Raw genomic sequence first — 27,095 nt, forward strand, 5'->3', positions numbered from 1 at the left:
AAGCAGATGTTATTTTTAATAAAATCCTGCTTTTTCTTGTGTGGATTAACATTCTTCACATTTTATGCAAAGGAAAAAATAAGCTAGACTGTAAGTTTTTATTTTATCCATTTTCATGTAGAAAGGGAAGCATAATTTCACAGAAGACATGGTCATGCTTTTATGTTTTAGTTGTATAATCACTAAGCTCTATCGACAGTTACTCCCTTTCAAATACAAGTCTGTGATAAGCCCCATTCTAGCCATGGCTTCACAGTCTCTAATATTCCTGTTCAACGTGTTAAAGCAATGACATGTGAGTAATATGTTAAAATATACTGAAGCATTGTTTAAGATACATAAGATCAAACATGTACCAACCCATGACTGCACTGTTTAGATTTTAGTTTCTTGAAAAATCTTTTACAATTGCCTCTTGTTCCATTGGATCAGGTTCAACTGAAGCTGTTTTTCATAGGGTCAGCAATGAAATGCTTAAAGAAATAAACTTTCCCAGGAGAACCATCCGTCCAAAGTATACTGTAGCAGGCCACAGAATGGTAATAGCTACACTTATAAACACAAACTGCCCTACCCTGTCCTTACAGACTCATTCATAGGTTACTTCTGAGATAGGAATCCATCTACATGGCAGGTTTATTGATCAAATACCTCGCTAGTGTTGCTGCCTATTTTAAATACAGCTCCCCCCCCCCCTTTTTTTTTTAGATGTTTTAAGTAGTCACAGTGAATCAAAGTCACAGGTCAAACCTGCTTTTCTTTCCTATGATCAGGATTTTTTTTTTTAATCTGCTTTCAAACTACTCCCACGTTTATGAGGAAAATCGGTCCCATGGGCTTCCTCCATCTGGACAGTCTGCATTTGTGGAGCCTCATGCCTAAATACCTTCCACATTGTGTCTGACCTGCTCTATGCAGTGCGCATGAACATATAAGTGGTAGAGTAGAAAGACATTAGCCCAGGTTTTGTTGTTAATCCCACACCTCCTTCTCAGGAGCATGGGCGCCATAGTTGAGGGTCATTTGTGTGCTGAGCCACTGATGACATGGCTGCAAGGTCTAGTCTCCTCAGCAGCACAGCCACAGCCCTGGCCAGTTACAGCATAGCGTGTTTGTCATTTATCTGCTGTCTGCAGCTGCACCAGCAGGGTCAGTAGTTGCAACAGAGATCCTGTGGCCCATGAAGCCCTAAGTATTTAGTGATATCTGGTCCTTTACAGAAGAAGCTTGCCTACCTCAGACCTAGTGTAACAGACTTGCTTTGTGATATTAAGGGGTCTCGCAGCCTTGAGCAAGTCACTTAACCTTCTTCTTCTGTGCCAGTTTCCTAACGTCTGTAAACGATGATATTGAAACTCGCCTTTTTAAATGTTTACCATGTGCACTTTTATGGCCATCGCCTCATTTAATCTTCATATCCCATGTGAAGTAGATATTGTTTTCCCCAATTTTACAGGTGAGAAATACTGTACTGTGTATATATTGTATTGGAACTCAGGGTCTATGTAACTTGGCCAAGGCAATATCTACTATGGATTGAAATTCAAATGCTACTGTATTTTTTTTTTTTTTTACACCCACAAGAGAAGGGTTAAGGAGCCCTGGTGGCGCAACAGTAAAGCACTTGGCTGCTACCAAATGGTTGGCAGTTTCAACTCACCCAGTGGTTCTGTGGGAGAAAAACCTGGTGATCTCCTTTCATAAAGATTGCAGCCAAAAAAACCCTATGGGGCAGTTCTACTCTGTCACATGGAGCTGCTGTGAGTCAGAAATCAACTTGAGGGTCATCTAGGTCTCTAGGTGGGACAGTTTATGCTTGACTGCCAACCAAAAAGTTAATAGGTTTGAACCCACTTATTGCCTAAGATAGGCCTGGCAATCTGCTTCCATTGAGATTACAGCAAAGAAAACCCTATGGAGCAGTTCTAATTCTGTAACGCATGGGGCTGCCATGAGTTAGAATTGACTGGAGAGCAACTAACAACAAGAGTCATCTCAGATTAGGTTAGAGCTGGCCAGAAACTTCTGTTTTCATGGGTTCCTTTAAAGTTTTTGAATTTTAAGTTGATCAGCAATCTAAACTCACATTCAACTTTGAACGCATACATAGTTCAGTCATCCGTCATTCTGTAACTAATTCTCCCATGAGGAAACTTCTAACCTTTTCCAAATAAGGGAAGGAAGTGGAATAGTTGTCATAGAGGGTTTTACCCAGCAGTTTGAGGTTTCTGTTAAACAGCAGAGTTCGAATATTTTATTCTTTTAGGTTAGCATCTTATGAACATAGTAATTCATGGTATGTTTAAATGACGGCCTTGGAAAACATAGTCAATGTTGCTATTATGCACAAAAATCAGATTGATTACTAAGTTTTACCAGTTGTCAAGCATGATGTAATTGTCTAAAAAATACACTCTCTACTTCCTGATGTCCATCAAGAAATATTAAGTGTGATTATTCCATATTAATTTTACAACCTTATATACACCTTTTTCAGTTCAGTTTCTAATTTTTCTTTTAAAAACCCTTAGATTTTGCAGATTTCTGTTTTGTTTAGGAAGAGTGTTAATATCTCCTTTGGACAACTTATAAGCTGATCTAGTTTAGACTGGGATGTCAAGGAGGTGGGACTCATTCTTTATTCAACGGTCATTTTAGCACCTACTCAAAATGAATTGTTCCTGTTCTACCTTTTACAACCTTTGGAGAAACAAGATACATTCCTCTACCCAACTACCATGCAGCACCCGCACATGTGCAAAGAAACAACATAAAACCCAACTAACAATACCAGTGTCATAAGACTTGTGGCAGACACCAAGCGCTAAGAGGAGAAGGACAATCCTGAAGGATTTTAGGTGCAGCTTATCTTGAGCTTTGGAAGGTGGCTTCTGAGAGGTCAGACAGCAAGGCTTCAGTCAGATGTATAATTAATTGCTCGAACTTGGCTTCTTCACTCCTCCCTTGAAATTGAAGTAAGCACCCAGTAAGGTTTGGCTCAACTGCTCTTCTCTTCATATGCCCCTTCAAGTGTCCGACCTTGTTCGTGGGTTCAATTCCAACCCCTGTGCTTTCATGCCTGTACCACTCCTCCCATTCTCTTTCCTGAAATCCACTGTGTCCCCAAGTTCAGCACATTCGTTTGCAAACTGTCTCTTTTTCTCAGATGGCAGTCACAGAGATTCAAAGGAGTTTTCCTGTTTGACTTACTTTTCTTTATATCCCTTATCTTGTCAGATAAGATGATGTTGTCATTGTTGTTAGGTGCCACCGAGTCAGTTCCTATCCATAGCGACCCCAAGCACAACAGAACGAAATCTGCCTGGTCCTGCACCACCCTGCCAGTAGTTGCTATGTTTGAGCCCATTGTTGCAGCCACTGTGTCAGCCCATCTTGTTGACGGCCTTCCTCTTTTTCACTGACCCTCTACTTTACCAAGCATGATGTCCTTCTCCAGGGACTGATCCCTCCTGATAGCATGCCCAAAGTATGTGAGATGAAGTCTCGCCATTCTCACTTCCAAGGAGCATTTTGTCTGTACTTCTTCCAAGAGAGATTTGTTTGTTCTTCTGGCAGTCCATGATAGAGTCATTATTCTTCACCAACACTATAACTGAAAAGCATCAATTCTTCTTCAGTCTTCCTTATTCACTGTCCAACTTCCATGTGTATATGAGGCGATTGAAAATACCTCGCGCTGGGTCAGGCACAACTTTAGTCCTCAAAGTGACATCTTTGCTTTTTAACACTTTAAAGAGGCCTTTTGCAGCAGATTTGCCCAGTGCAATACGTTGTTTAATTTCTTGACTGCTGCTTCCATGGGCATTGATTGCGGATCCAAGTAAAATGAAATCCTTGACAACTTCAGCATTTTCCCTGTTTACCATAATGTTGCTTATTGGTCCAAATGTGAGGATTTTTGTTTTCTTTACCTTAAGGTGTAATCCATACCAAAGGCTGTGGTCTTTGATGTTCATCAGTAAGTGCTTCAAGCCCTCTTCACTTTCAGCAAACAAGGTTGTGTCATCTGCATGTCGCAGGTTGTTATTCTTCCTCTAGTCCTAATACCTCATTCTTCTTCATATAGCCCAGCTTCTCAAATTATTTGTTCAGCATACAGATTTAAAAAGTATGGCGAAAGGATACAACCCTGACACACACATTTCCTGATTTTAAACCAGGCAGTATTCCCTCGTTCTGTTCAAATGACTGACTCTTGTCTGTCAGTTTGTTGTACTGTAGTAGCTTGCATGTTGCTGCAATGCTAGAAGATATGCCTCCAGTATTTCAAATACCAGCAGGTTCGTTCACCCATGGTGGGCAGGTTTCAGCAGAACTTCCAGACTAAGACAGACTGGGCCAAAGACCTGGCAATTTACTTCTGAAAAAAATTGACCAGTGGAAACCTTACGAATAGCAGTGGAACATTTACTGGCAGTTCTCTTAAAATCTCTCTCCTATCTGTTCTTGTTTCTTCTGTTTTGACTGTCACTTCTCCTGTCTAGTTTCCTATTTACTCTGTTTCTAGATTATTACAGTGGGTAGTTCTTTTCCCTTCCTTACACCTTTGCTCTCATGAGGACTCCTCCTTTAAAACTTTTTAGTGTTGTACTACATTTAGTTGTTAGGTGCTGTCAGGTTGGCCCTGACTCGTGGTGGGCCCGAGAAAACAGGATGGAGCCATTGTGGTCCACAGGGTTGTCATCGTCTGATTTTTGTAAGTAGATCACCAGGCCTTTCTTCCTAGCCTGTCTTTAGTCTGGAAATTCCACTGAAACCTGTTCAGCATCACAGCAACATGTAAGCCCCTACTGACAGATACGAGTGGTGGCTGCGCTTGAGGTGCATTGGCCAGGAATTAAACCTGGGCTCCCTGCATGAAAGGCGAGGGTCCTACCACTGAGTTACCACTACCCTCAATACTAAAGCGGTCTCTTCTTCCCAACCCTCAGAGCTCTACCCCTTGTGTCTTATTTCCTAGGTCAGGCTGGAGTCCTCCGTGACCAGTGAGCCCAAACTTGAACTTGACTATCGCCCTCTTTGATGCCAGTATTTCCCTTTACCCCTGACTGAGTCAAATCTCATTTTATGGCCCACCTTAAGCCTGTTGATCTTTTCTTCTCTGAACTACTGTGTATATGTATATGTTGTATAATTTAGTATATCCTGTATTATATTCAGACTTTCTTTATTCCAAACCCAAACCCACTGCCGTCAATTCGATTCCAACTCATAGCGACCCTATCAAATTTGTTAGTTCAAGGAAGCCATTTTTGCCTACAATCTGCAGCACACAGCACTATGCTTAACACAAAGTATGCCAGAGTAAATACTTCAGTTTTTATCCTTGAGCTATATACCTGTAATCAGTGGCTTAAATTTTCATGTACTTACCAAATCTAAAGTAATATTAAAACAAGCATTATCATAATTTATTAACACTTCCAAATGAATTTAAAGTGTTACGCTACATACTATTAAACAGTTATTGGAATAATTCCATTTCTTAGGTATATATGAAGATAATTCCCCTGGATCTGATCCCCTCTTGGAGGATCAGAGGACTCTGTGGACAGGAAGTGTTTAATTATACAATATTGTGGGGTATTTTTTCATTTTAATGAAAGCAATCATCTTGAAGAGTTTTAACTTAAATGGGAATGACTCATAAGAAGACATATACAGAGTCATTTGACATTGCCAGCTCAAAGAGACATTGCTTTTGGCAACATCTTCTTTCATGCCAGGTGCCCTATGCCTAGAGTCAGATATGCACCACTGGTCTCTCCCTTTTATTGGGCGGCATGCCAATCTCCTGATTTTCCAGACATCCCATCCAAACCCTCGTGGGGAAGCAGCTTTGTCTAGTAGAAGCAGCATGGACTTTAGGGTCAGTAGATCCAAAAAGAGCCCTGGTGGTGCATTGGTTAAAATAATTGACTTCTAACCAAAAGATCCTGAGGATCCATGGGAGAAAGATGTGGCAGTCTGCTTCCATAGAGATTTACAGCCTTGGAAACCCTGTGGGGTTGCTATGAGTCGGAATCAACTCTACAGCAGTGGGTTTGTTTGTTTGTTCGTTTTTTGGTTTAGACGCGGGTTAAGTCCAGTCTTGGCCACATACTCACCAGGTGCTCTCCATGTGTCACTGATCCTCTTGTGCCCTAGTTCCCTCACCTGCCTACTTCATAGGGATACCAGGAGGTTTAGAAGAGGTTGAGGGTGTGAACCCAGTTTGTGAACTCTAGAGCACTGTACCGATGTTGCTGCTGTCTGTAATCTCTACAGCACTGTTATCTGCAACGTGCCCCTTCCTACAGAATGATTGCCTAGTTGCCCAGCCTTTCAGTGTGTTTCAGGCCAGGTGGTCAGTAGTCCTTTGTTGTTGCAGAGCTGCTCAGGGCTAATCCCACCTATTGTAATGGAGCAAAAGGAACAAAAACACCAACTAAACCTCACTGCCCCTTGGCATATGTGACAGATTGGCAGCATCAAAAGCAGCTGAAATCAGAACCCTTTGGCTAGCCTTGTCCTAAGGCAAATGCTCTCTATCTTGGGCGCTCCTGCAATGTGGATGGAACTGGGGAAAGCATTTGTTGCTGGTTGGGGAAAAGGTGAGGGAAGGTGTTGTGGGAGGGAAGCACCAGCGGACTTTGGCTGCATGTTCTTTATGAATTTTAAAACCAGGTATATAATTTAGGTGGCACCTAGTCCGTTGGTTTTAAGAAAAAAAAAAAAAAAGAGAGAGAGAGAGAAAGATGGGGTTTGCAACTAATCCTTTCTTCCCACTAATGAGAGCAAAGCTGCTGTAATTGAAGGGAATGTTGCTGGAGCCTGTTCACTGGTTCTTCACTGGCTCTTCAACCCCCCCCCCAAAACCCCTAACCCGTTGCCATCAAGTTGATTCCAACTCATAGCCACCCTATCAGTGATCTGTTCCAAATGCTGTATTTTTTAATTCAATCAAATGAATTCCAGAGAAGTAAAATGACTGCATAATTGATCATTAAAGACCAAGATAGGCAGGTCTCCTGACTCCAGGTCTCCTGACTCTTAGCATAATGATTTCCTTACTGTGTACCAGGCTATGTATCTTTCACTGTATCATATATCTAGTACTTTACCAAAATCAACTTCTGATTTGAAATATTCTTATCTACCATAAGCCAAATCTACAAATAAAAATATACTTAATGTTCCTTGTACAGTGAAATCTGTGGGAGTTGAAACTCAACGGGACTGCCTTGTTTTTCTGGGTCTTGTAAGTTTTCTGCATTTGACAGGGTGCAGTCTTACCTTTTTTCTGTCACTCATTTTAGTGGAAAATATTTGAGTTTTCCTTCTCTGACAGATTTCTGCCTTACACAGGTTCTGGCTTTTGCAGGTTTTACTGTACATATGTGTAAAGATGGTATACTGTTAATATTTTTTTTAATAATTTTTATTGTGCTTTAAGTGAAAGTTTACAAATCAAGTCAGTCTCTCACGCAAAAACCCATATACACCTTGATTAATGCCTGAGCCAGGATTTCCTTAGTGTACATATGCATTAGTAATTATATTTCTGAAGCCAAACAGAACATCTGTTTGTTACGATATCATGAAGAATGTTTGCTTTAAGGACATTTATCACTAAATTTTTTGTTTTATGGGATTAAAATTTCCCATCCAGAACATGATGAAATTTCAAGGCTGAACAAATTCAATGCTACATATATTTTCTTTTTAAAATTAAAAGTTCAGGAAGAGTGAGCTAATTATATCAGGTGGACACTTGAGACTGTGTTGGCATCTCCAGTCTGGAGGGGGGATGGGAGGATAGAGAGAGTTGGAGGCTGCCAAAGTTTTCACGAAAGGAGAGACTGGAAGGGCTGACTCATTAGGGGGAGAGCAAGTGAGAGTAAGGAGTAAGATGTATATTAACTTATATGTGACAGACTGACTTGATTTGTAAACGTTCACTTGAAGCTCAATAAAAGTTAATAAAAAAAAATTAAAAGATCGGTTGAAATAAATGCATCTTCAAACTTAAGGGTAAAGCTTAAATCAGTCCATCAGATTTTCAGTTTTCTTAAAAAATCTGCTCCCAGCATGTCGTCACTAAACGCAGTCGGCAGAGAACGTGTACAACAGGCTCTCCAGTGTGCGCCTGCTCCATGTGCTTTGGGCCTGGTGTCTTAGTGTCACTGCAAGACTCTTACGTATAACTTCATCTTCACTGGGACTTGTTAGGCTTTGATGCTGTTCTGACCTAATCACTAGGACTACCCCAAGGTCTGGGCATGAGTCCTTAGTTTCAGGGATAAGAGGCTTAGAACTCCGACCTGCTTAATTACATTACCACCCTGTTTCAGTGACTTCATACTAATTGTTTATTTGCTTGTCTCTTTGATTACTTGCTTATTGCCCTTTGTTGTCCTTGTTAGGTGCCTTCGAGTCAGTTCTGATTCATAGAGACCTTCGTACAACAGAACAAAATGCTGCCTGGTCCTGCACCATCCTCACAATCGTTGCTGTTTCAGCCCACTGTTGCAGCCACTATGTCATTCCATCTTGTTGAGGATCTTCCTCTTTTTCGCTGACCTTCTGCTTTACCAAGCATGATGTCTGTCTCTAGAGACTGGTCTCTCCTGAAACATGTCCAAAGTACATGAGACATAGTCTCACCATCCTTGCTTCCAAGGAGCATTCTGAACTTCTTCCAAGACAGATTTGTTTGTTCTTCTGGCAGTCCATGGTATATTCAGTATTCTTCACCAACACCATAATTTGAAGGCATCATTTCTTCCATTCGTTTTAGCTACATCAGCAAGTTTCAGAGTCTCTTCTGACATCCATTTTGGTCTTTTCTTTCTTTCTTATCTTTTTAATGACCTTTTGATTTCTTCATGTATAATGTCTTCGATGTCATTCCACAACTCATCTGGTTGTTGGTCATTAGCGTTCAGTGTGTCCAATCTATTCCTGAGGGGGTCTCTAAATTCAGGTGGGATATACTCAAGCTTGTACTTTGGCTCTCGTCAACTTGTCTTAAGTTTCTTCAGCTTCAACTTGAACTTTCCTGTGAGCAAATTAATGGTCTTTCCACAGTTGGCCACTGGCTGACTGATGATATTGAGCTTCTCCATTGTCTCTTTCCACAGATGTAAGTCGCTTTGATTCCTGTGTATTCCATCTGGCGAGGTCCACGTATATAGTAGCTGTTTATGTTGTCGATAAAAGGTATTTGCAATGAAGAAGTCATTGGTCTTGCAAAATTTTATCCTGCGATCTCTAGCATCGTTTCTAGCACCAAGGCCATATTTTCTAACTACTGATCCTTCCTCTTTGTTTCCAACTTTTGCATTCCAATCACCAGTAATTATCAATGCATCTTGATTGCATGTTTGATCAATTTCAGACTGCAGCAGTTAGTAAAAATCTTCAATTTTTCATCTTTGGCTTTAGTGGTTGGTACATAAATTTGAATAATTGTCATATTATCTGGTCTTCCTTGTAGGTGTACGGATATTATCCTATCACTGACAGCATTATACTTCAGGGTAGGTTTTGAAATGTTCTTTATGACAATGAATGTAACCATTTCTGTTCAGTTTGTCATCTCCAGCATAGTAGACTGATTTTCTGATCCACAATGGCCAATACCTGTCCATTTCAGCTGACTGATGCCTAGGATATCAATCTTCAAGCCTTCCATTTCATTTTTGACAATTTCCAATTTTCTTTGATATAGTTTGTGTGTTCCATGTTCTGATCACTAATGAATGTTTGCAGCTGTTCCTTCTCATTTTGAATCAGGCCACATCAGCAAATGGAGGTCCTGAAAGCCTCACTCCTTCTCTATCATTAAGGTTGACTCTACTTTGAGAAGCATGTCTTAGGCTGGGCTCTCTGGAGAAGCAAAATCAGTGAAGTAGAGAGTGAGAGAGAGAGAATGAGATTTTTATCAAGGACGTGGCTTACACAGTTGTAGAGGCTGGAAATTCTCAAGTCCTTGGGTCAGGCTGGAGGCTTCTCCTGACTCACGTAGCTGCAGGTCCTGGCAAACCCAAGATCAGCAGGTAAGACAGCAGGCCCCTGGCTCACAGGCTGTGGAGGCTGATGAATCCCAAGATCTACAGGTAAGCTGCTAACTCAAGTCCCAAGAACTGGAAGCCAGATAAACAGGATCCAGCTGCAGGATCCAGAATGTGCAAAAGACCATGAGCTTTGCCAGAAAGTCCACATATATCGGATGCAGGGCACACCACCAAGAAACTTCTTTCAACTGGTTGACTGCTCATAGGAGACTTCATCATGGAGGTGATTATAATATATCAGATCTCATTATGGAGGTGATTACATCATTACATAGCTGCCAAACTGTATCATAACTGCCAAACCACTGAGAATCATGGCCCAGCCAAGTTGGTACACAACCTTAGTTATCACAAGGCAGCTTTTCCCTAGTCGTATCTTGAGTACCTTCCAACCTGAGGAGCTCATTTTCCAGCACTATATCAGCCAATGTTCTGCTGCTATCCATAAGGTTTTCACGGGCCAGGTCCTTTTTCCTAGTCTGTCTTAGTCTGGAAGCTCTGTTCAAACCTGCCCACCACGGGTGACCCTGCTGGTATTTGAAATACTGGTAGCATAACTTCCAGCATCACAGCAATACACAAGCCACCACAGTGTAACAAGCTGGCAAACTGCCCCTGCTAGACTATAATTCCCACAAGGGGAGACCTTGTCTGATCTGTTTATCACTGTACCTCTCTAGAACAGCATCTGGAAGATAGCTGGAAAAAAAGAGAATAATGAGTGAAGGAATGGGTCAGAGTCAGTCTCTGTGTTGTCCCAGCATGCTAACTCCAGTTGGCTTACCTTATTCAATTTAAGTCCCCTTTGAAGCTGGTTTGTTTAATGCATAAATTGCTATAAGCTATTTATATCAATGTATTCTCACAGTAAGATTCATCGCACAAGGGTTCTTGTTAAATGAATGAATAACCTTATCTTCTTGTTTTTCCTGTCTCTTACATACAACTGGAACATTTTAATGCTCCTACATTCTTAGACTATGAGTCTCAACTTATTGTTTCATAAGATTCTATTTCTGTTCTTAACCACCTGCCTTAAGTCTTTGACTCTTAATTCTAACATCTTCATCATATTAGTATTCTTGTTCATATTGTAATCTTAAAAATTAGATTCCTAGATATTAAGAGAGGAGACTTGGAAAGAAATGCTTAGAAATAACATTAGCTCATATGGAGTAAATCAAACTTTCACATCTCAAAAGCTGCCCATGAAATGGTGAACTTTGGTTGAACGTGCTTGTTTCTGTCAATTTTATATGAAATTTTATAATAATAACTGCACTGACCATGTACAACATATTCTCAAAAATGCTTTGCGTTCTTCTCTGATTCTCATAACAAACAATTATGTGAAGTTGGACCGAAAGATTCCTAGAGTGTTGATAGACCTACTAAAAGATTAAATAACTAAAGTTGGAAAAATTAGAGAAACCTGACCAAGGTATAACTGATAGAGCGGCCAAGACTGGAATTTGTTTTTTTTTCAAGACATAAAACTGACACTAAAAAAAAAGTCACCATAGTTTCTATATGTGCCTTTTATAATTTATTTTAGCAATATAAAGATAAAATATTGTTACATAATGAAAATTGTAATATGTGGTTTTGGTACGGCCTAGTACATAGTAAATGCTAATAGCTTTGTGTTAAATTGATCTGAATAAAGGATGTATTGAACAAATAAGGGCAAAAGAGAGAGGTGTTGACTGTCATCAGTGGAACAAAAGTGTTTTTAAATAGATGCTTTAGGTTTACATTTACAAGGTTATAGTCAAGAATAATCAGCCTGTATTTTAAACAAACTCCACTGATTTCCATAAAATCTTTTGATCTTGACCAATGAGAATAATGAGAGTAGATTTTAGAATAATGTTTTGTTAACATTTTAAAAAATATTTTGACTTACGGGAACACGTATACCCTTCTCCCAACTTCCCCTAATGGTAACAACTTACATAACCATAGTACAATGATCAAAACCTGGAAATTAACTTTACAATAGTATTAATTTCACACTTGGAGTTAATAGAAGGAACTAAAGCTAAGCCAATACTTATGCGTATTTATATCAGTAATTATAACATAAAATCTTAAAGAAAATTAACAAATTACTGTTTTAATAACAGAACATAAATTCATAAGTTTTATTTGTTATTTTTTCCTGCCAAAATACTTCTTGATCTTGGACCATAACATACATATATAATTTTTAAAAGGATTTATGAAGTTATTAACTTATGAGTTGTTAACTCAGGTTAATTATAAAGGATGTGTATGTCTTGTTCCAGATTCTTCTTGTCTAGCTCTGCAGTGCATAACATCCTATTCTCATGAGAAAAACTTTGCAATTTGATAAGTTCTTTCTAGAGGTGGGAAACCAAATGTTTTTTTACCTTCACTAACACACCTTGTGGGTACATTTTTGGTTACTCGTCTCTGTATTGGTGAACCAGGCTGACTGTCATAATGACACTAAATACAACATGAGAATTACGTCTGTCTTATGACAAATGCTGCAACAAATATATGAGTACATTTTATAAATGACAAAGAAGAATTTTGAATTACTTGATATTTTGTGGTTTAAGAACAATACTTGAATATGATCTTATGCATGAAAATGTATACGGCGATATTTCTCTTGTTTTAATGTAATTATTTTCAAGATGAAGATGTTCCAGAGTTGAATCGCCGTCTTCTTCAGCTTTGCAAATTTCTTCTGGAAGAATGTTCCTGAGGAAAAACACAAATGCAAGTCACCAATGGTCCAAGTAATGACCTGGCTTTATAACTTAGGAGTTAAATTTTACATTTGCTAAATAAAGGTCTTTTGTTCTTAAAATAAATTTGGATCCTTTTCTCATATCATACATCAGCTCAATTCCAAATATACAACAATCAAAATGTGAAAAATAAAACCATAAAAGTATTGTAATAAAGCATGGTTATAGCCTGAAAGTGGTAAAAGACTAGTGTACAAAGACCTCCTAAAAATCCAGGAGGAAAAGGGAAAAGAGCAAAATTGTGGGTTACTGGCTCACAGAAGAAAAAAAATAAAAATGGTCTGTAAACAAAAAGGAGCTCAATTTTATTCATAAGAAGAGAAATGCAAATTACAACTATTTCAGCCACCCCCCCCGCAAATCCAAAAGTTCATTAACATTCTGATGAGGAGGCTGTAGGAGGTCAAATATTATTGAAGTGAATACCAAATGGCATGACCCTATGGAGAAGAATGTGGAAATATGTAACAAAGTTTTATATGCATTTTACCCTTTTCACTCAGCAATCCCACATTTAGAAGTCTATCCCAAAGTTAAACTAGAAATACAAAGTGAAAGTTGCACTGTTATTCATTGTGGTATTCTTGCAGTAATAAAAGAAACAAAGGTCTATCAGTAAGGAACTGATTAAATAAAATATGGCACATCCATATAAAGAAATACTATTCCATTGTAAAAAGGAATGAGAATGTCTCTATATCCTGATATGAACTGATACCAGGACATACTGATAATTTAAAAGAGCAAGGAGTAGAAGAAATGCACACACACTTTATTTATCTATCTGCGTATATAATGCTCCTCTTGTATGATAATGTGGGCGATAATGGAGGTATGTCAACATATATATGTGTATGTATGCTTATATTTAAAAAAGAAATACTGTAAAAATAAACTAGAAATTAATTAAAATTTTAACCTATGGGGAGGGAGGGATAGAATAGCATGTAAGGGACAGGAGTTCTCTCAATATTATTATACAGTGTTGACTTAGGAATCGTATAAATGCTTAATATAAAAAATATTAAATCAAAAAGAAAAAAGCAATTCTTAAGAACTAAAACAAATGACCTTATCTCAATATTAAATTGTAGACATAATATTACAGAGAAAATAATTATTTCAAGAGCCGCTGTATTTCACCTGGACATCTTTAGTGGAACATATTATAAGAATAAATAGAGTGACAAAAAAAATCTGAAACTTAATTCAGTACTTTTATTGTTAGTAGCAATAATGGTATCATTTTGAAACTGTTTTTTATGTATTGTAAGGAAAAAAATAAGTTAAAATTGTTTAGAACCTAGGTTTTCAATGTGAGAAACAAGTTTGAAACAAAAAAAATTAAGTAAATACCTATAATGTTAAATTTCAATTGGAACTGTCAGTATGAACTCATATTTTTTCCTTTCAAAATATGTATTTCCTCAAAGTCCACTGAAAAGCCTAAGAAACAATGACAACATAGTGAAATGAACACATCTGGTACCCAGATTTTGGTCTCTAAATAGTGTTCCCCAATAAAAAGAACTAGGCTCCTTAGAGGAAAACTGATTACAGATCTGCAATAGCAAGCAAACAAAAAAAACAGAGTCGGACGCATGTTTTTGTGCCAGGAACAAGTAAGCTATCCAAGATCAATGGAAACATGTCAGAGAACACAAGAGCCAGCTTAAATTACCATTGTTCAAAAAAAAAAAAAAAAACTAAATCCACAGCTCTTGAGTAATTTCCGACTCATAGTGACCCTATAGGACAGGTTAATTGCACTATAGGGTTTCCAAGGAGCACCTGGGGGATTCAAACTGCTGACTTTTTGGTTAGCAGCCGAAGCTCGTAACTGCTGTGCCACCGGGGTTTCCACCATTGGCCAAAGATGGGTGAATTTAAGCATCAAAAAGACTAATAGTTACAATTGACTGAAACAAACTGGATAGATAAAACCCACAAGTTCATATTGATTCTTCAGGAAAAGAGAAAGAAAAAGCCAAAAACAAAACAACAAAGCAAAAACACTGAGGCAACAACTTCTTACTCTGCTTGGTAGTTTAAAGAAAAGAACTGAGCATTTATCCTACCTTTCAGATCAACAAAATAGTCCCAGTTGATAAGTGAAAATTCTTTACAGAGGAATCACAACTAATGTGGAATGAATGACAAAATAGAAATTCACCATTTTGTTACGAATGAATAATAGCCTCAAGCAACAGTCATCGTTGAATGAAACCATTGGTTGAATTATTGTTGGAGATAATCAGGTGGTGACCCCCTAAATGCACTGATGAATTTCAGAATCACTGATAGTGGAACAAACAACTGTTGTATGCCTCCTGGTGCAATGCAGTGTGACTCATAGCATGACCTATCAAGTACTTTTTGCCAAAAATTTTTGAAACTAAAACTTACAAAGTCTTTAGAGGTAGTTTCCAATTTACTGAAAATATAGGTGATAGACAGATAAATCAGGTGATACCTGATTTATTCAATAATTCAAAAAGAGGTGGGGGTCAGTGCTGCTCTAGATTAAGAGAGAGGTAACAAACAAATGTCCCATATTTGGATCCTGATTTGAAGAAACCAACTAGATAAAACACTTTTGAGACCAATGGGAAAATTTGAATATAGAGAATTAAGGAATTATTTTTTAAGCTGTAAGAGTGGCATTGTGATTATATCACAAAATGCCATCAATTTTTTAGGGATGCATATTGAAGTACGTAGGGATAAAATAACATGATATCTAGTGTTTGCTTTTTTAAATTTTTTGTTTTGGTGAAAATATACACAACAGCACATATACCCATTCATCAGCTTCTACACATATAATTCAATACATTGGTTACGTTCTTCATGCTGTGTCCCCATATTGTTTCCCCAGCATTGACTTGGACCCACTGCCCCCTAAACTTTTCACTTATGCTTTAGAGTTACTGTTAACAATTTGATCTTATATAGATAATTCTTCAAAAGAGCGCAATCCTCATGGTGAACATTCTTTGCTACTTTAGCTAAACAGTTGTTTAGTTTAAAGATGACTTCAAGGGATAATTTTAGTTGATAGTTTGAAGATTTTCTCAGAGTGATAGATTGAAGGGTTCTTCCAGTCTCAATAGGTCCAGCAAGTCTGGATTCTGTAAGAATCTGAAATTCTGTTCCATTTTCCCCTCTTGATCAGAATTCATCTATTGATTCCTTGATCAAATGTTCAGTAATGGTAGGTAACTGGGCATCATCCAGTTCTTCTGATCTCATGGCAAAGGAGGCAGTAGTTTATGGAGGCAGTTAAACCTACAGTCTGGTTCCTTCTCTTACTCTTGGATCTCCTTCTTCCTCTGCTGCTCCAGGCACACAGAGATTAAATGTTGTATCTTGGATGGCCACTCACAAGCTTTTAAGACCCCAGGCACTACTCACCAAACTAGGTAGGGGAACAGTAACTCTATAAAACAGCATTAGGCCAATAGACCTGACAGTCCCATGAAGCCATGAGCCTGAACTGTTGAACCAAGAGAACTAACCCCATGCGGTGTTTGAATGTACTTAATTAGAATCGGCAACTTTAACCTCTTTTTTTTGGTTTGGTTTTGGTTGCTATTTTAAAACTATATATAATACAGTATTTGACATTTCACCTTATTTCTGGCATACAACTTAGTGATATCAGTTACACTCATCAAGTTGTGCAGTCCTTAACCTCAATCGATGCCAATTTTCCCGTTACCATAAACATAAACCAATTACTTCCCAGAGAATAATCCCCTCTCTCCCTCCCACCTCCTGCCCAAGGTAACCACTGATAGCCACTGATCTCTATATATTTACTTATTCTCGTCTTTTCATATGTGAGGTCATACAGTATTTGTCCGTTTACGACTGACTTATCTTACTCAGCATAATGTTTTTGAAGTCTGTCCATGTTGTAGCACGTATCAGGACTTCATTTTTTCTTTATAGCTGAGTACTATTTCATTGTATGTATATACCACATTTTGTTTATCCATTCTTCTCTTGATGGGCACTTAGATTGTTTTGGGGTTTTTTTTGGTATTGTGAATAGTGCTGCAATGAACATAGGTGTGCACGTGTCTGTTCGTGTCACATCTATTAGATCCCCAGTATATATACCTAGGAGTGGAATTGCTGAGTCACATGGCAGCTCTACCTCTAGTCTTTTGAGGAACTGCCAGACTGTTTTCTACAAAGATTGTACCATTTTATGTTCCTACCAGCAGTGGATAAGAGTTCCGATCTTCCCACATCCTTACAAATATTTGTTATTTTCTGTTTTTTGATCATTGCCATTCTAGTAGGAGTAAGGCAGTGTGATTGTTAAGGTTGTGTGTGTCAACTTGGCTAGGCCATGATTCTCAGTGGCTTGGCAGTTATGATGTAGTTTGGCAGTTGTCTAATGATGTAATCACCTCCACAATGAGAGCTGGTATAATGTGATCACCTCCATGATGGGATCTGCTGTGAGTAGCCAGTCAGTTGAAAGAGATTTTCCTTGGGGTATGGCCTGCATCCAATATATGTAGACTTTCTGGCAAAGCTTGCTGGCTTTTGCTCTGTTCTTGATCCTGCATCTAGCTCATTAGCATCTGACCTCCCGTTCCTGGGACTTGGGCCAGCAGCCTCCTGTCTTACCTGCCAGTCTTGAATTTGTCAGCCTTCATAGCCGTGAGCCAGCAGCCTGCTGTCTGACCTGTGGATCTTGAGTTCGTCAGCCCTTGAAGCTACCAGAGTCAGGAGAAGCCTCCAGCCTGATACCTGACACACAGATTTGGGACTTGCCACCCTCTACAACCACATGAGTCATTTCCTTGAGAAAAATCTCTCCATATATATACACATATACATCACTGGTTTTGCTTTTCTAAAGAACCCAGCCTAAGACAGGTGGTCTCTTAGGCTGGGTTCTCTAGAGAAGCAAAACCAGTAAAGCATATAAATAGAGATTTATATCAAGGAAATGGCTCACGTGGTTGTAGAGGCTGGAATATCCTATGTCCATGGGTCAGGATAGAGGTTTCTCCTGATTCACATAGCTGCAGGTGCTGGCGTACCCAAGATCGTTGGATCAGACACCAGGGCTCTTGCTCACAGGCTGGGAAGATCAATGAATCCCACAATTGGCAGGCAAGACCACAGGTAAGCAGCTAGCTCAAGTCCCAAGAACCGGAAGTCAGATGAACAGGAGCTAGCTGCAGGATCCAGAGTAAGCAAAAGCCTGTGAGCCTTGTCAGAAAGTCCACTTATATTTGATGTAGGTCACACTCCCAAGGAAACTCCCTTTCAACTGACTGGCTACTCACAGCAGATCCCATCATGGAAGTGATCACATCATTATACGACTGCCAAACTATATCATAACTGCCAAACCACCAAGAATCATGGCCCAGCCAACTTGACACACAACCATAACAATCACAGGCAGTATCTCATTGTAGTTTTGATTCACATCTCTGGCTTATGATAATGAACATTTTTTCATGTATTTGTTGGCCACTTGAATATCATCTTTGGTGAAGTGTCTATTCATGTCTTTTGTCTCTGTTATAGAAATTAAAAATTTTTTTTTAGGTATTAGACCCTTATTGGACATATCATTCCTGAAGATTTTTTTCTCAGCCTGTAGGTTGTCTTTTTACTCTTTCAATAAACAGAAGTATTTAATTTTTATGAGATCTCAGTTATCTATTTTGTCTTCTGCTGCTCATGCATATTGTTGTGTTTGATAATCTATCATTAAAAAAATTAAGTGCCATGGCTTTGCCCCTATATTTTCTTTCAAGAACATCATGGTTTCAGATTTAACGTTTAGGTCATTGATCCATTTGGAATTGGTTTTTGTGTATAATATGAGGTATAGATCTTGCTTCATTTTTCTCCATATGGAAATCTAATTTTTCCATCACTATGTGTTGAAGAGACTATTCCTTCCCCACTGAATAGACTTAGCACCCTTGTTGAAAATCACTTTACCAGAGTTGTATGGATTTACTTCCGGGTTCTCAGTTCTATTCCATTAGTATATATGCCTTTCGTTAAACCAATACAAGTTCATTTTGATTACTGCAGCTGTGTAATGTTATGAAGTCAGGAAGCGTGAGGCTTCCTACTTTGTTCTTCTTCAAAATTGCTTTGGCTATCCAGGGTCTTGTGTCTTTCCTTATAAAACTGATGATTAGTTTTTCCACTTCTGTAAGGAATACTGTTGGAATTTTGATCCAGATTGCATTGTATCTGTAGATTGCTTTGAGTAGTATAGACATCTTGACTATATTAAGTCTCCAAATCCATGATCACAGAATATCTATCTATTTAGGTCTTCTTTCATCTCTTTCAGCAGTGTTTTATAATGTTCATTATATAAGTCTTTGCCATCCGTGGTTAAATTTATTTCTAGGTATTCTCTTAGGTGCTATCGTAAATGGAACTGTTCTCTTAATCTCTTTTTCAGATTTCTCATTACTGTTCTATAGAAACCGAACTGATTTTTATGTGTTGACTCTGTATCCTGCGATTTTACTACATTCCTCTATTAGCTCTAGAAGCTTTTTAGTGAATTCTTTTTTATTTTTTTTAAATACAGGAGCATGTAATATGTGAATAGAGATAATTTTACCTCTTCCTTTCCAATTTGGATGATTTTATTTCTTTTTCTTGCCTTATATCTCTGGCTAGGACTTTCAATACAATATTGAATAGGAGTGATGAGAGCGAACATCTTTGCCCCCTTTCCTTTTTTCAAGGGGAAAGCTTTCAATCTTTCTCTGTTGAATATAATGTTGGCTCTTGGTTTTTCATAAGTCCCCTTAATTGTATTGAGGAACTTCCCTTTTATTTCTAGTTTATTTAATGTTTTTTATCAAGAAAAAAATTTATTTAATGTTTTTTATCAAAAAAGGGTGTTGGATTTTATCAAATACTTTTTCAGTGTCAATTGAGATGATTTTGTGGTTGTTTTCCATTGTTCTATTGATATGGTATATTACATTGATTGATTTTCTAATGTTGAACCATCCTTGCATTCCTGAAATAAATCCAGTTGATCATGGTGTGTAAGGATCATGGGGATCCCAGAAGGAGAGGAAAGAAAGAAAGGGATGGAAAGAATATTCCAAGATATAATGACAGAACATTTTGCAGATCTGAATAAGGAGTTGAACCTGCAAATCTATAAAGCTAAGTGAACACCAAGCAGAATGAATCCAAAGAAGTGTACACCAGGATACATTGTTATCAAATTCTTGAAAACCGAAGACAGAGAGAATTCTGAAAGCAGTAAGAGAAAAGCACAGTATAATGTATAAGCGGTCCTCAATCAGACAACATGCCAATTTCTTCTCAGAAACCCTGGACACCGGGAGGTCATGGAATGGCATATGGAAAATACTTATAGAAAAGGGGCACAACAGCCCAGGTGCAAGGACTAGAAGTCAGGAGGGGACAGGAAAGCTGGTAATAGGGAACCCAAGATCCAGAAGGGAGAGTGTTGATGTGTCATGGGGTTGTTAACCAATGTCATAAAACAATATGCACACTAACCGTTTATTGAGAAACTAGTTTGTTCTGTAAAGCTTCATCTAAAGTACAATGAAGAAAAAAACTCTTAAAAAAAAAGGAAGTGCCAACCAAGAATTCCTTCCCCAACAAAGTTGTCTTCCAAAAATGAAGGTGAAATCAAGATATTCCCAAATAAACAAAAATTATGGGAATTCATTATCACCAAACCTGCTTTTCACACATTGCTAAAGGGAGTCTTTCAGATGTAAACAAGGACACTAGACAGGTACTCAAAGATGCACATGGGAAAAAAAAGAAAAAAGTATAAAGGGATCTCCAATAAAGGTAATTATATGGGCAAATGAAATGGCCAGTTTATGGTATTTCCAGTGGATAAATTTAGTAGTTAAGATCTATAAGCATTATAACATCAAATATGTGACAGATAAATACGAATTTAACCTAGCAAACACAGGATGTATAATGATGTTATTGGTACTGCAACAACAGAGATGGTGGAGGGAGAAGTGAAATAGGAATAGAGTTTTAGTATGTCACTTGTTTTTTGTATGTTAAATGTTGGTATAAAGCTAAAATAATTGTTGTAAATGTAAGTCGTTAAATGTAATTTTTGTGGTAACCACCAAGAAAATATTTTAAAAATATATACAGAAGGGAAAAAGGAAGAAATCAAATAGACTCAACATAAAAATGTAACTAAACACAAAAATGTAGGAATTGTGGGCTAAAGAAGATACAAGACATACAAAAAAAATAAATTAACAAAATAAAAGAAGTAGGTCCTTTGTTTTCAGTAATTACCTTCAATATAAATGGCCGAAGCTCCCCATTCAACAGGCAGAGTGGGAGAATGGATTAAAAAAAAAAAGATCTATGCTTATGTTGTCTACAAGAGACACATCTTAGGCCCAAGGATGCAAACAGATTAAAAGTGAAAAGGATGGAAAATATTCCATGCTACTAGTAACCAAAAGAGCAAGGGTGGCTATACTGACATCAGACAAAATAGAGTTTAAATAAAAACCTGGTATAAGAGATGAAAAAGGGCATGACATAATAAGGAAAGGGCCAATCCATCAAGAAGATGTAATAATTATAGATATATATGCACCTGATATCAGTGCCCCAAAATATATGAAGAAAATACTGACAGCCCTGAATGGAGTAATAAACAACTTCCCAATAATAGTTCGGGACTTCAATATACCGCTTTCATTACTGGACTGAAAATCTAATAAGAAGATAAGGACATAATAGCCTTAAACAATACCATAAACCAATTAGATTTGATGGACATATATAGAACAACTCCACCCTACATCAGAACAATACACATTTTTCTCCTGTGCACATGGGCCATTCTCCAGGATAGACCATATGCTAGGCCACAAAACAAGTCTCAACTAATTAAAAAAGATTGAAATAATGCATCATATCTTCTCCAACCACAAAGGAATAATCTTAGAAGGTAATATCAAAAGGAAAATTAGAAAACATACAAATATGTGGAAATTAAACAATGCACTACTAAACAACTATTGGGTCAAAGAAGAAGTCAAGAAGAAGTTTAAAAATACCTGGAGTTAAAATAGAAACACAACATGCCAAAACTTGTGGGACTCAGCAAAGGCAGTCCTCAGAGGTAAATTTTTAGCAGTAAACACCTACATTAAAAAAGAAGAAAAATCACAAAAAAAGTCTAATTTTACAACTTGAGAAACTAGAAAAAGAAGAGCAAACTAAACCTAAAGCTACTAGAAAAAAGGAAATAACAAAGGTCAGAGCAAAAATAAATAAAATAGAGAAGAAAAAAACAATAGAAACAGAACCAGAATTTGGTTTTTTGAAAGACCAAAAAAAATTGACAAACTTTTAGCTATGCTAAGGAAACCCTGGTGGCGTAGTGGTTAAGTGCTACGGCTGCTAACCAAACGGTCGGCAGTTTGAATCCACCAGGTGCTCCTTGGAAACTCTATGGAGCAGTTCTTCTCTGTCCTATAGGGTCGCTACGAGTCGTAATCAACTTGACGACACTGGGTTTTTTTGGGTTAGCTATGCTGGCAAAGAAAAAAGAGAAGATGCAAATAACCAAAATAAGAAATGAAAGCAGAAACATTACAACCGGCCTGACAGAAGTAAAAAGGATCATAACAGAATCCTATGAACAAGTGTACTGCAACAAACTTGATAACTTTGATGAAATGGACAAATTCCTAGAAGCACATAACCTACCTACTCTGACTGAAGAAGTAGAAAATCTCAGCAGACCCATAACCAGTGAAGAGATTGAATCAGTAATTTAAAAAAACAAAAGCAAAAAACCTCCCAATAAATAAAAACCTTGGACCAGATGGCTTCACTGGGAAATTTTACCAAAACATTTAGAGAAGAATTGACACAAATCCTGTTTAAAATCTTCCCAAAAGTAGAGGAGGAAGGAATACTTCCAAACTCTTTCTATGAAGCCAGCATTACCCTGATGCCAAAGCCAGATAAAGACACCACCAGAAAACTGCAGACTAATATCCTGTATGAATGTTGTTGTTGGGTACTGCTGAGTCAGTTCTGACTCATAGTGACCCTATGTAGAACAGAACAAATGAAACACTGCCCAGTTCTGCGTCAGCCTCGTAACTGTTGTTATGCTTCAGCCCATTGTTGCAGCCAGTGTGTCAATCCATCTTGTTGAGGGTCTTCCTCTTTTTTGCTGACCTTTATGAATATAGATGTCAAAATTTTCAAGGAAATACCAAAGAACAAAATCCAATAGCATGTTACAATACAGTGTTTGCTTTAAAATACAATTAAAAATTTTTTTTCCAAAAGTAAGAAAAAAGTCAAAATACAAATCTCTCAGAGTTTCTGGAATGGATGTTATCTAACAGTTTTGCTGTTAAGGGAATATTTTAATGCCTTAGTGTTTTTTTTATATTTAACGTGGGGTAGATTACCTCTGATACTTAGCCTGCTTTCATACAGCTTCAGTCTTAGTTTTGCTCCAACCTTGGTCATTTGTATGTTTTTTCTACCAGCCACTGTATTATAGAACCTGAGTACCACCATGAATATAGAAACCAAAAGCCCACTTTTAATTTTTTCTGAAAATGTCGTTTATGTGTTTTGGGTACTCTGTTTTTAGAGTTATCATTTAATGTAAGTTTTATGGACTTAAAGTATTACAGTAATGTCAGGATAAAAGTTTTACAAATCCTTCTTAATTGTTATAAAAACCATATTACCCAACTAAATTAAGAACTACTGGCCCACACACTTAAAGTATGATTCTAGTAATTCTATTCAGCTTTTAGACTTTTTTTTTGGTAACTTTCTATTTTGAAATAATTATAAATTTACAGGAAGTTGCAAAAATAGTACACAGAAGTCCCTTGTATCCTTCACCCAGTTTCCCCCAATGGTTACAGCTTATCTAACTATAGTATGGTATCAAAACCAGGAAATTGACATGAGTACAATGTGTGTGTATATTTCTATGCCATTTTATCCTATGTATACATTCATGAAGCCACCAAAAAAAAAAGTATGTAACCACCACTGCAATCAAAATAATAGTATTCCATCCCCACAAAAATTTAATCGTCCCAGTATTTTGTCTGTTCAGTGAAGTGAAAAAAATCTTAGCTCCATTTAACTACTTTTACTTTCCCCAGTTTATAATTGTCTTAAATGTTTCCTATATGTGTCTCGATATCCACATCAGACAATTTTATACTTTTTGCTTTAATCACCAAAAATGATTCAGAAAATTCAAAGGGAATAGAAAAGTCTTTCCTATTTACCCATAATTTTGCTTTTCTCATTGTTCTTTTTTTCTGATTTTCTAAAACTCCTTTAGCCATTCTTTTAAAGTAGGTTAGCTGGTGACATATCCTTAGTTTTTCTTTGTCTGAGAATGTCTGTGTTTCTTCTCATTCCTGAATGATGATTTTACTGGATATAGATTTCAGGGTCGAAAGTAGATCTTTTCTTTCAGCACTTGAAAAATGTGCCTCTTCTTCTGGCTTTTCGTGGTTTCACTTGTCATTGAAACCATTGTTCCTGTACAGGCAATGCATAGTTCCTGTCACACCGCTTTCAAGGTTTTCTCTTTGTCTTTAGTTTTGATGTGTTCAATTATTATATATCTTGGCATGAATTTCTTTGGATTTATCCTGTTTGGAGTTCACTTTGACTTCTTTGGTTAAGTTTGTCTTTTGCCAGATTTGGTGAATTCTCAGTCATTATTTCTTCAAGTACTTTTTCAGCCCCACTTTCTTTCTCCTCTCCTTTGGAACTCTGATGACGTGAATGTTCATCTTTTGTTATAGTCCCGCTGTTCCCTGATGTTCTTTTTTTTTTTTTTTGCAGTTTATTTTCTTTGTTGTTCAGATTGAATAATTTCCGTTGTTCTCCGATTCTTTCCTTTGTTCTCTCCAATCTGCTATTGAGCCCATTCATGTAGTATTTTATTTTGGTTGTATTTTTCAGTTCTAAAACTTCCGTTTGGTTCTTCTTTATATCTTCTCTCTTTTTTAACAGAGAATTCCTTTTTTCCCTTTGTTTCAAGCGTGTTTGTCATTGTTCTTTGAGGCATTTTTGTGATGGCTGCTCTAAAATCCTTGTCAGGTAAAGCCAACATCTGTGTCCTTTCAGTATTGATGTTTACCGATTGTCTTTTCTCATTCAAGTGACAATATTCCTTGTTTTTGATATGATGCATGATTTCCTATTGTATCCTGGACATTTGGGGTATTATAAGACTCTGGATCTTATTTGAACTGTGTCTTATAGCAGGCCTTTTCTGACATCAAGCAGGTGGGGTAAGGGAGCTGCTGCTTCACTACTTTCAGGTGAAGGTGAAGATTCAGGTTCCCCACTTGTCCTTCACTGACATCTTGGTGTGGGGGAGAGTGCGTCATTGTAGCTGGCAGAATTGGGAGTTCAGGTTCCCCACTAGGCTTCTGCTGATGACATCTCCCTGGCTGGGAAGAAGAGGGGTGTCCCATTACTGTTCCCCATGTAGCCTGCACTAATACTGCAAGTGGGGGAGAGAAACTCATTACTGCTGTGCAGGGTCGAAAGTTTCTGCTCCCAACTTGGTCTTCTCTGATATGCTGGCAGTGATAAGGGGGTGTGCTGCATGTGTGCCGCGTTACAGCCAGGTGAGGGTGGAAGACTAGGCTACCCACTAGACCTCTGCTGACAGGTATGGGGGTGGGTCCATGGCTTTTTCCATGGAGCTTGGCTGGAGTAGAGTGGTTTCTGTCTAAAACTTTTTTTCTTGCTAGTTATCCCCTTTATTAGTCCTTTGTCTAAAGAGAGTAGACTTTTCTTGGAGTTTTGTCTGCTCCCATTGTCATTTCCAAGGTGCTACCATTTTGAGGTATATGAGACAAAAGAAAACCCAAGGAACTCACTGTTGTGTTGTTCTAAAGCCCTGAGGTCCCTAGCTGATTTGCCTTTTCTCCACTTCTTGTATTTGCTTTACATGTAATGTCCAGAGTTTTTAGCTGTACTTAGTGGGAAGAATGGGAATAAGTGTGACTACTCTGTCTTGTCTGGAAACAGAAGGCCCTCTTTCCCTTTTTAATTATCTCCTTTCTTTTGTGCCCTTCAATGGCTTTAATGTGGTATTAAAGTATATTTAAAGTAATTATTGACTGAGAATTTTTATATCTTCTCTTCATGTAGTAGTTAGTTCAATTACCTGTGATCGATTCTAAATTAATTTTTTCATGGGTGGCCATCAAACTATTTTCATTAGATCAGCGACCTCTAATAGAAAACAAATTGTCCTTACCCTTAGTTTCTTAGCATTAAATAGAAATGTCAAAATTTTCTATCACAGTATTTCACAGAAAGAGTTCTGGCGGTACAGAGGTTAAGTGCTCAGCTGCTAACCGAAGAGTTGGGTTTGAACCCACAAGCTGCTCTGCAGGAGAAAGATGTGGCAGTCTGCTTTCATAAAGATTTATAGCCTTGGAAACCCTATGGGGCAGTTCTGCTCTGTCCTGTGGGGTCACTATGAGTTGGAATCGTCCTTGACGGCAATGGATTTGGTTTTGGACTTTCACAGATTGGGGCAACAGGGTCAGTAAAGAAATTAATTCTATAATCTTGAAGCCTTTGAAATGGCTTTAGTTAGAATCCATACTCTACTATTACCTCATCAAATCTCTTTCACATTTCATAAAACGTCTAAAATTTTCTGTCCTAGGAGAATTGATGTATTAATAAGTATATTACAAGCAATCATATGCAATTTGTAGAACTTACAGACAAAAATGGACTATATTGCCATATGCTCCCTTGATGGCAATGGGTTTGGGTTTTTTGGCTGTACACATACCAGTCTATTTCCTACCCTTCCCCACTTCCACCTCTTCTCCCAGCCCTTTATAAGTCCTTGTTACAGTTTAAATGTATTTGGAATTTTAGAGTGGGAAAAGAATAAGGGGTATCTCAGTGACAAAACAAAAAGATCTTAGTGTTCCTGTCTCTCTGTATCCCTTTACCAGTGATAAAAGCAAAAAAAAAAAAAAAAAATCAAACCCATCGTCATCAAGTCAATTCTGACTCATAGTGACCCTGTTGGTCAGAGTGTAACTGCCCAGAGGGTTTCCAAGGAGGGGCTGGTGGATTCAAACTGCTGACTTTTTGGTTAGCAGATGGATTCTGAACCACTGTGCCACTAGGACACTAGCAAAGT

At 37.8% G+C, this 27,095-nt stretch overlaps 2 protein-coding genes across 4 annotated transcripts in view; one reads left to right on the forward strand and one right to left on the reverse strand.

The window, feature by feature from the left end:
• The window catches only part of CENPP (centromere protein P), a 381,210-nt gene that overhangs the window by 239,865 nt on the left and 114,250 nt on the right, over nucleotides 1–27,095 (forward strand). The window lies entirely within an intron of this gene.
• Nucleotides 11,618–27,095, reverse strand: part of ECM2 (extracellular matrix protein 2) — a 42,805-nt gene continuing 27,327 nt past the window's right edge. For both annotated transcript variants that reach the window (XM_049896114.1, XM_049896115.1), the window contains exon 10: nucleotides 11,618–12,812. In XM_049896114.1, the coding sequence (XP_049752071.1) occupies nucleotides 12,644–12,812 (169 nt within the window). In that variant the 3' untranslated portion in view covers nucleotides 11,618–12,643. The remainder of the gene's footprint in view (nucleotides 12,813–27,095) is intronic.

Source organism: Elephas maximus, chromosome 9 (assembly GCF_024166365.1).
Source record: "Elephas maximus indicus isolate mEleMax1 chromosome 9, mEleMax1 primary haplotype, whole genome shotgun sequence".
NCBI classification, from domain to species: domain Eukaryota; kingdom Metazoa; phylum Chordata; class Mammalia; order Proboscidea; family Elephantidae; genus Elephas; species Elephas maximus.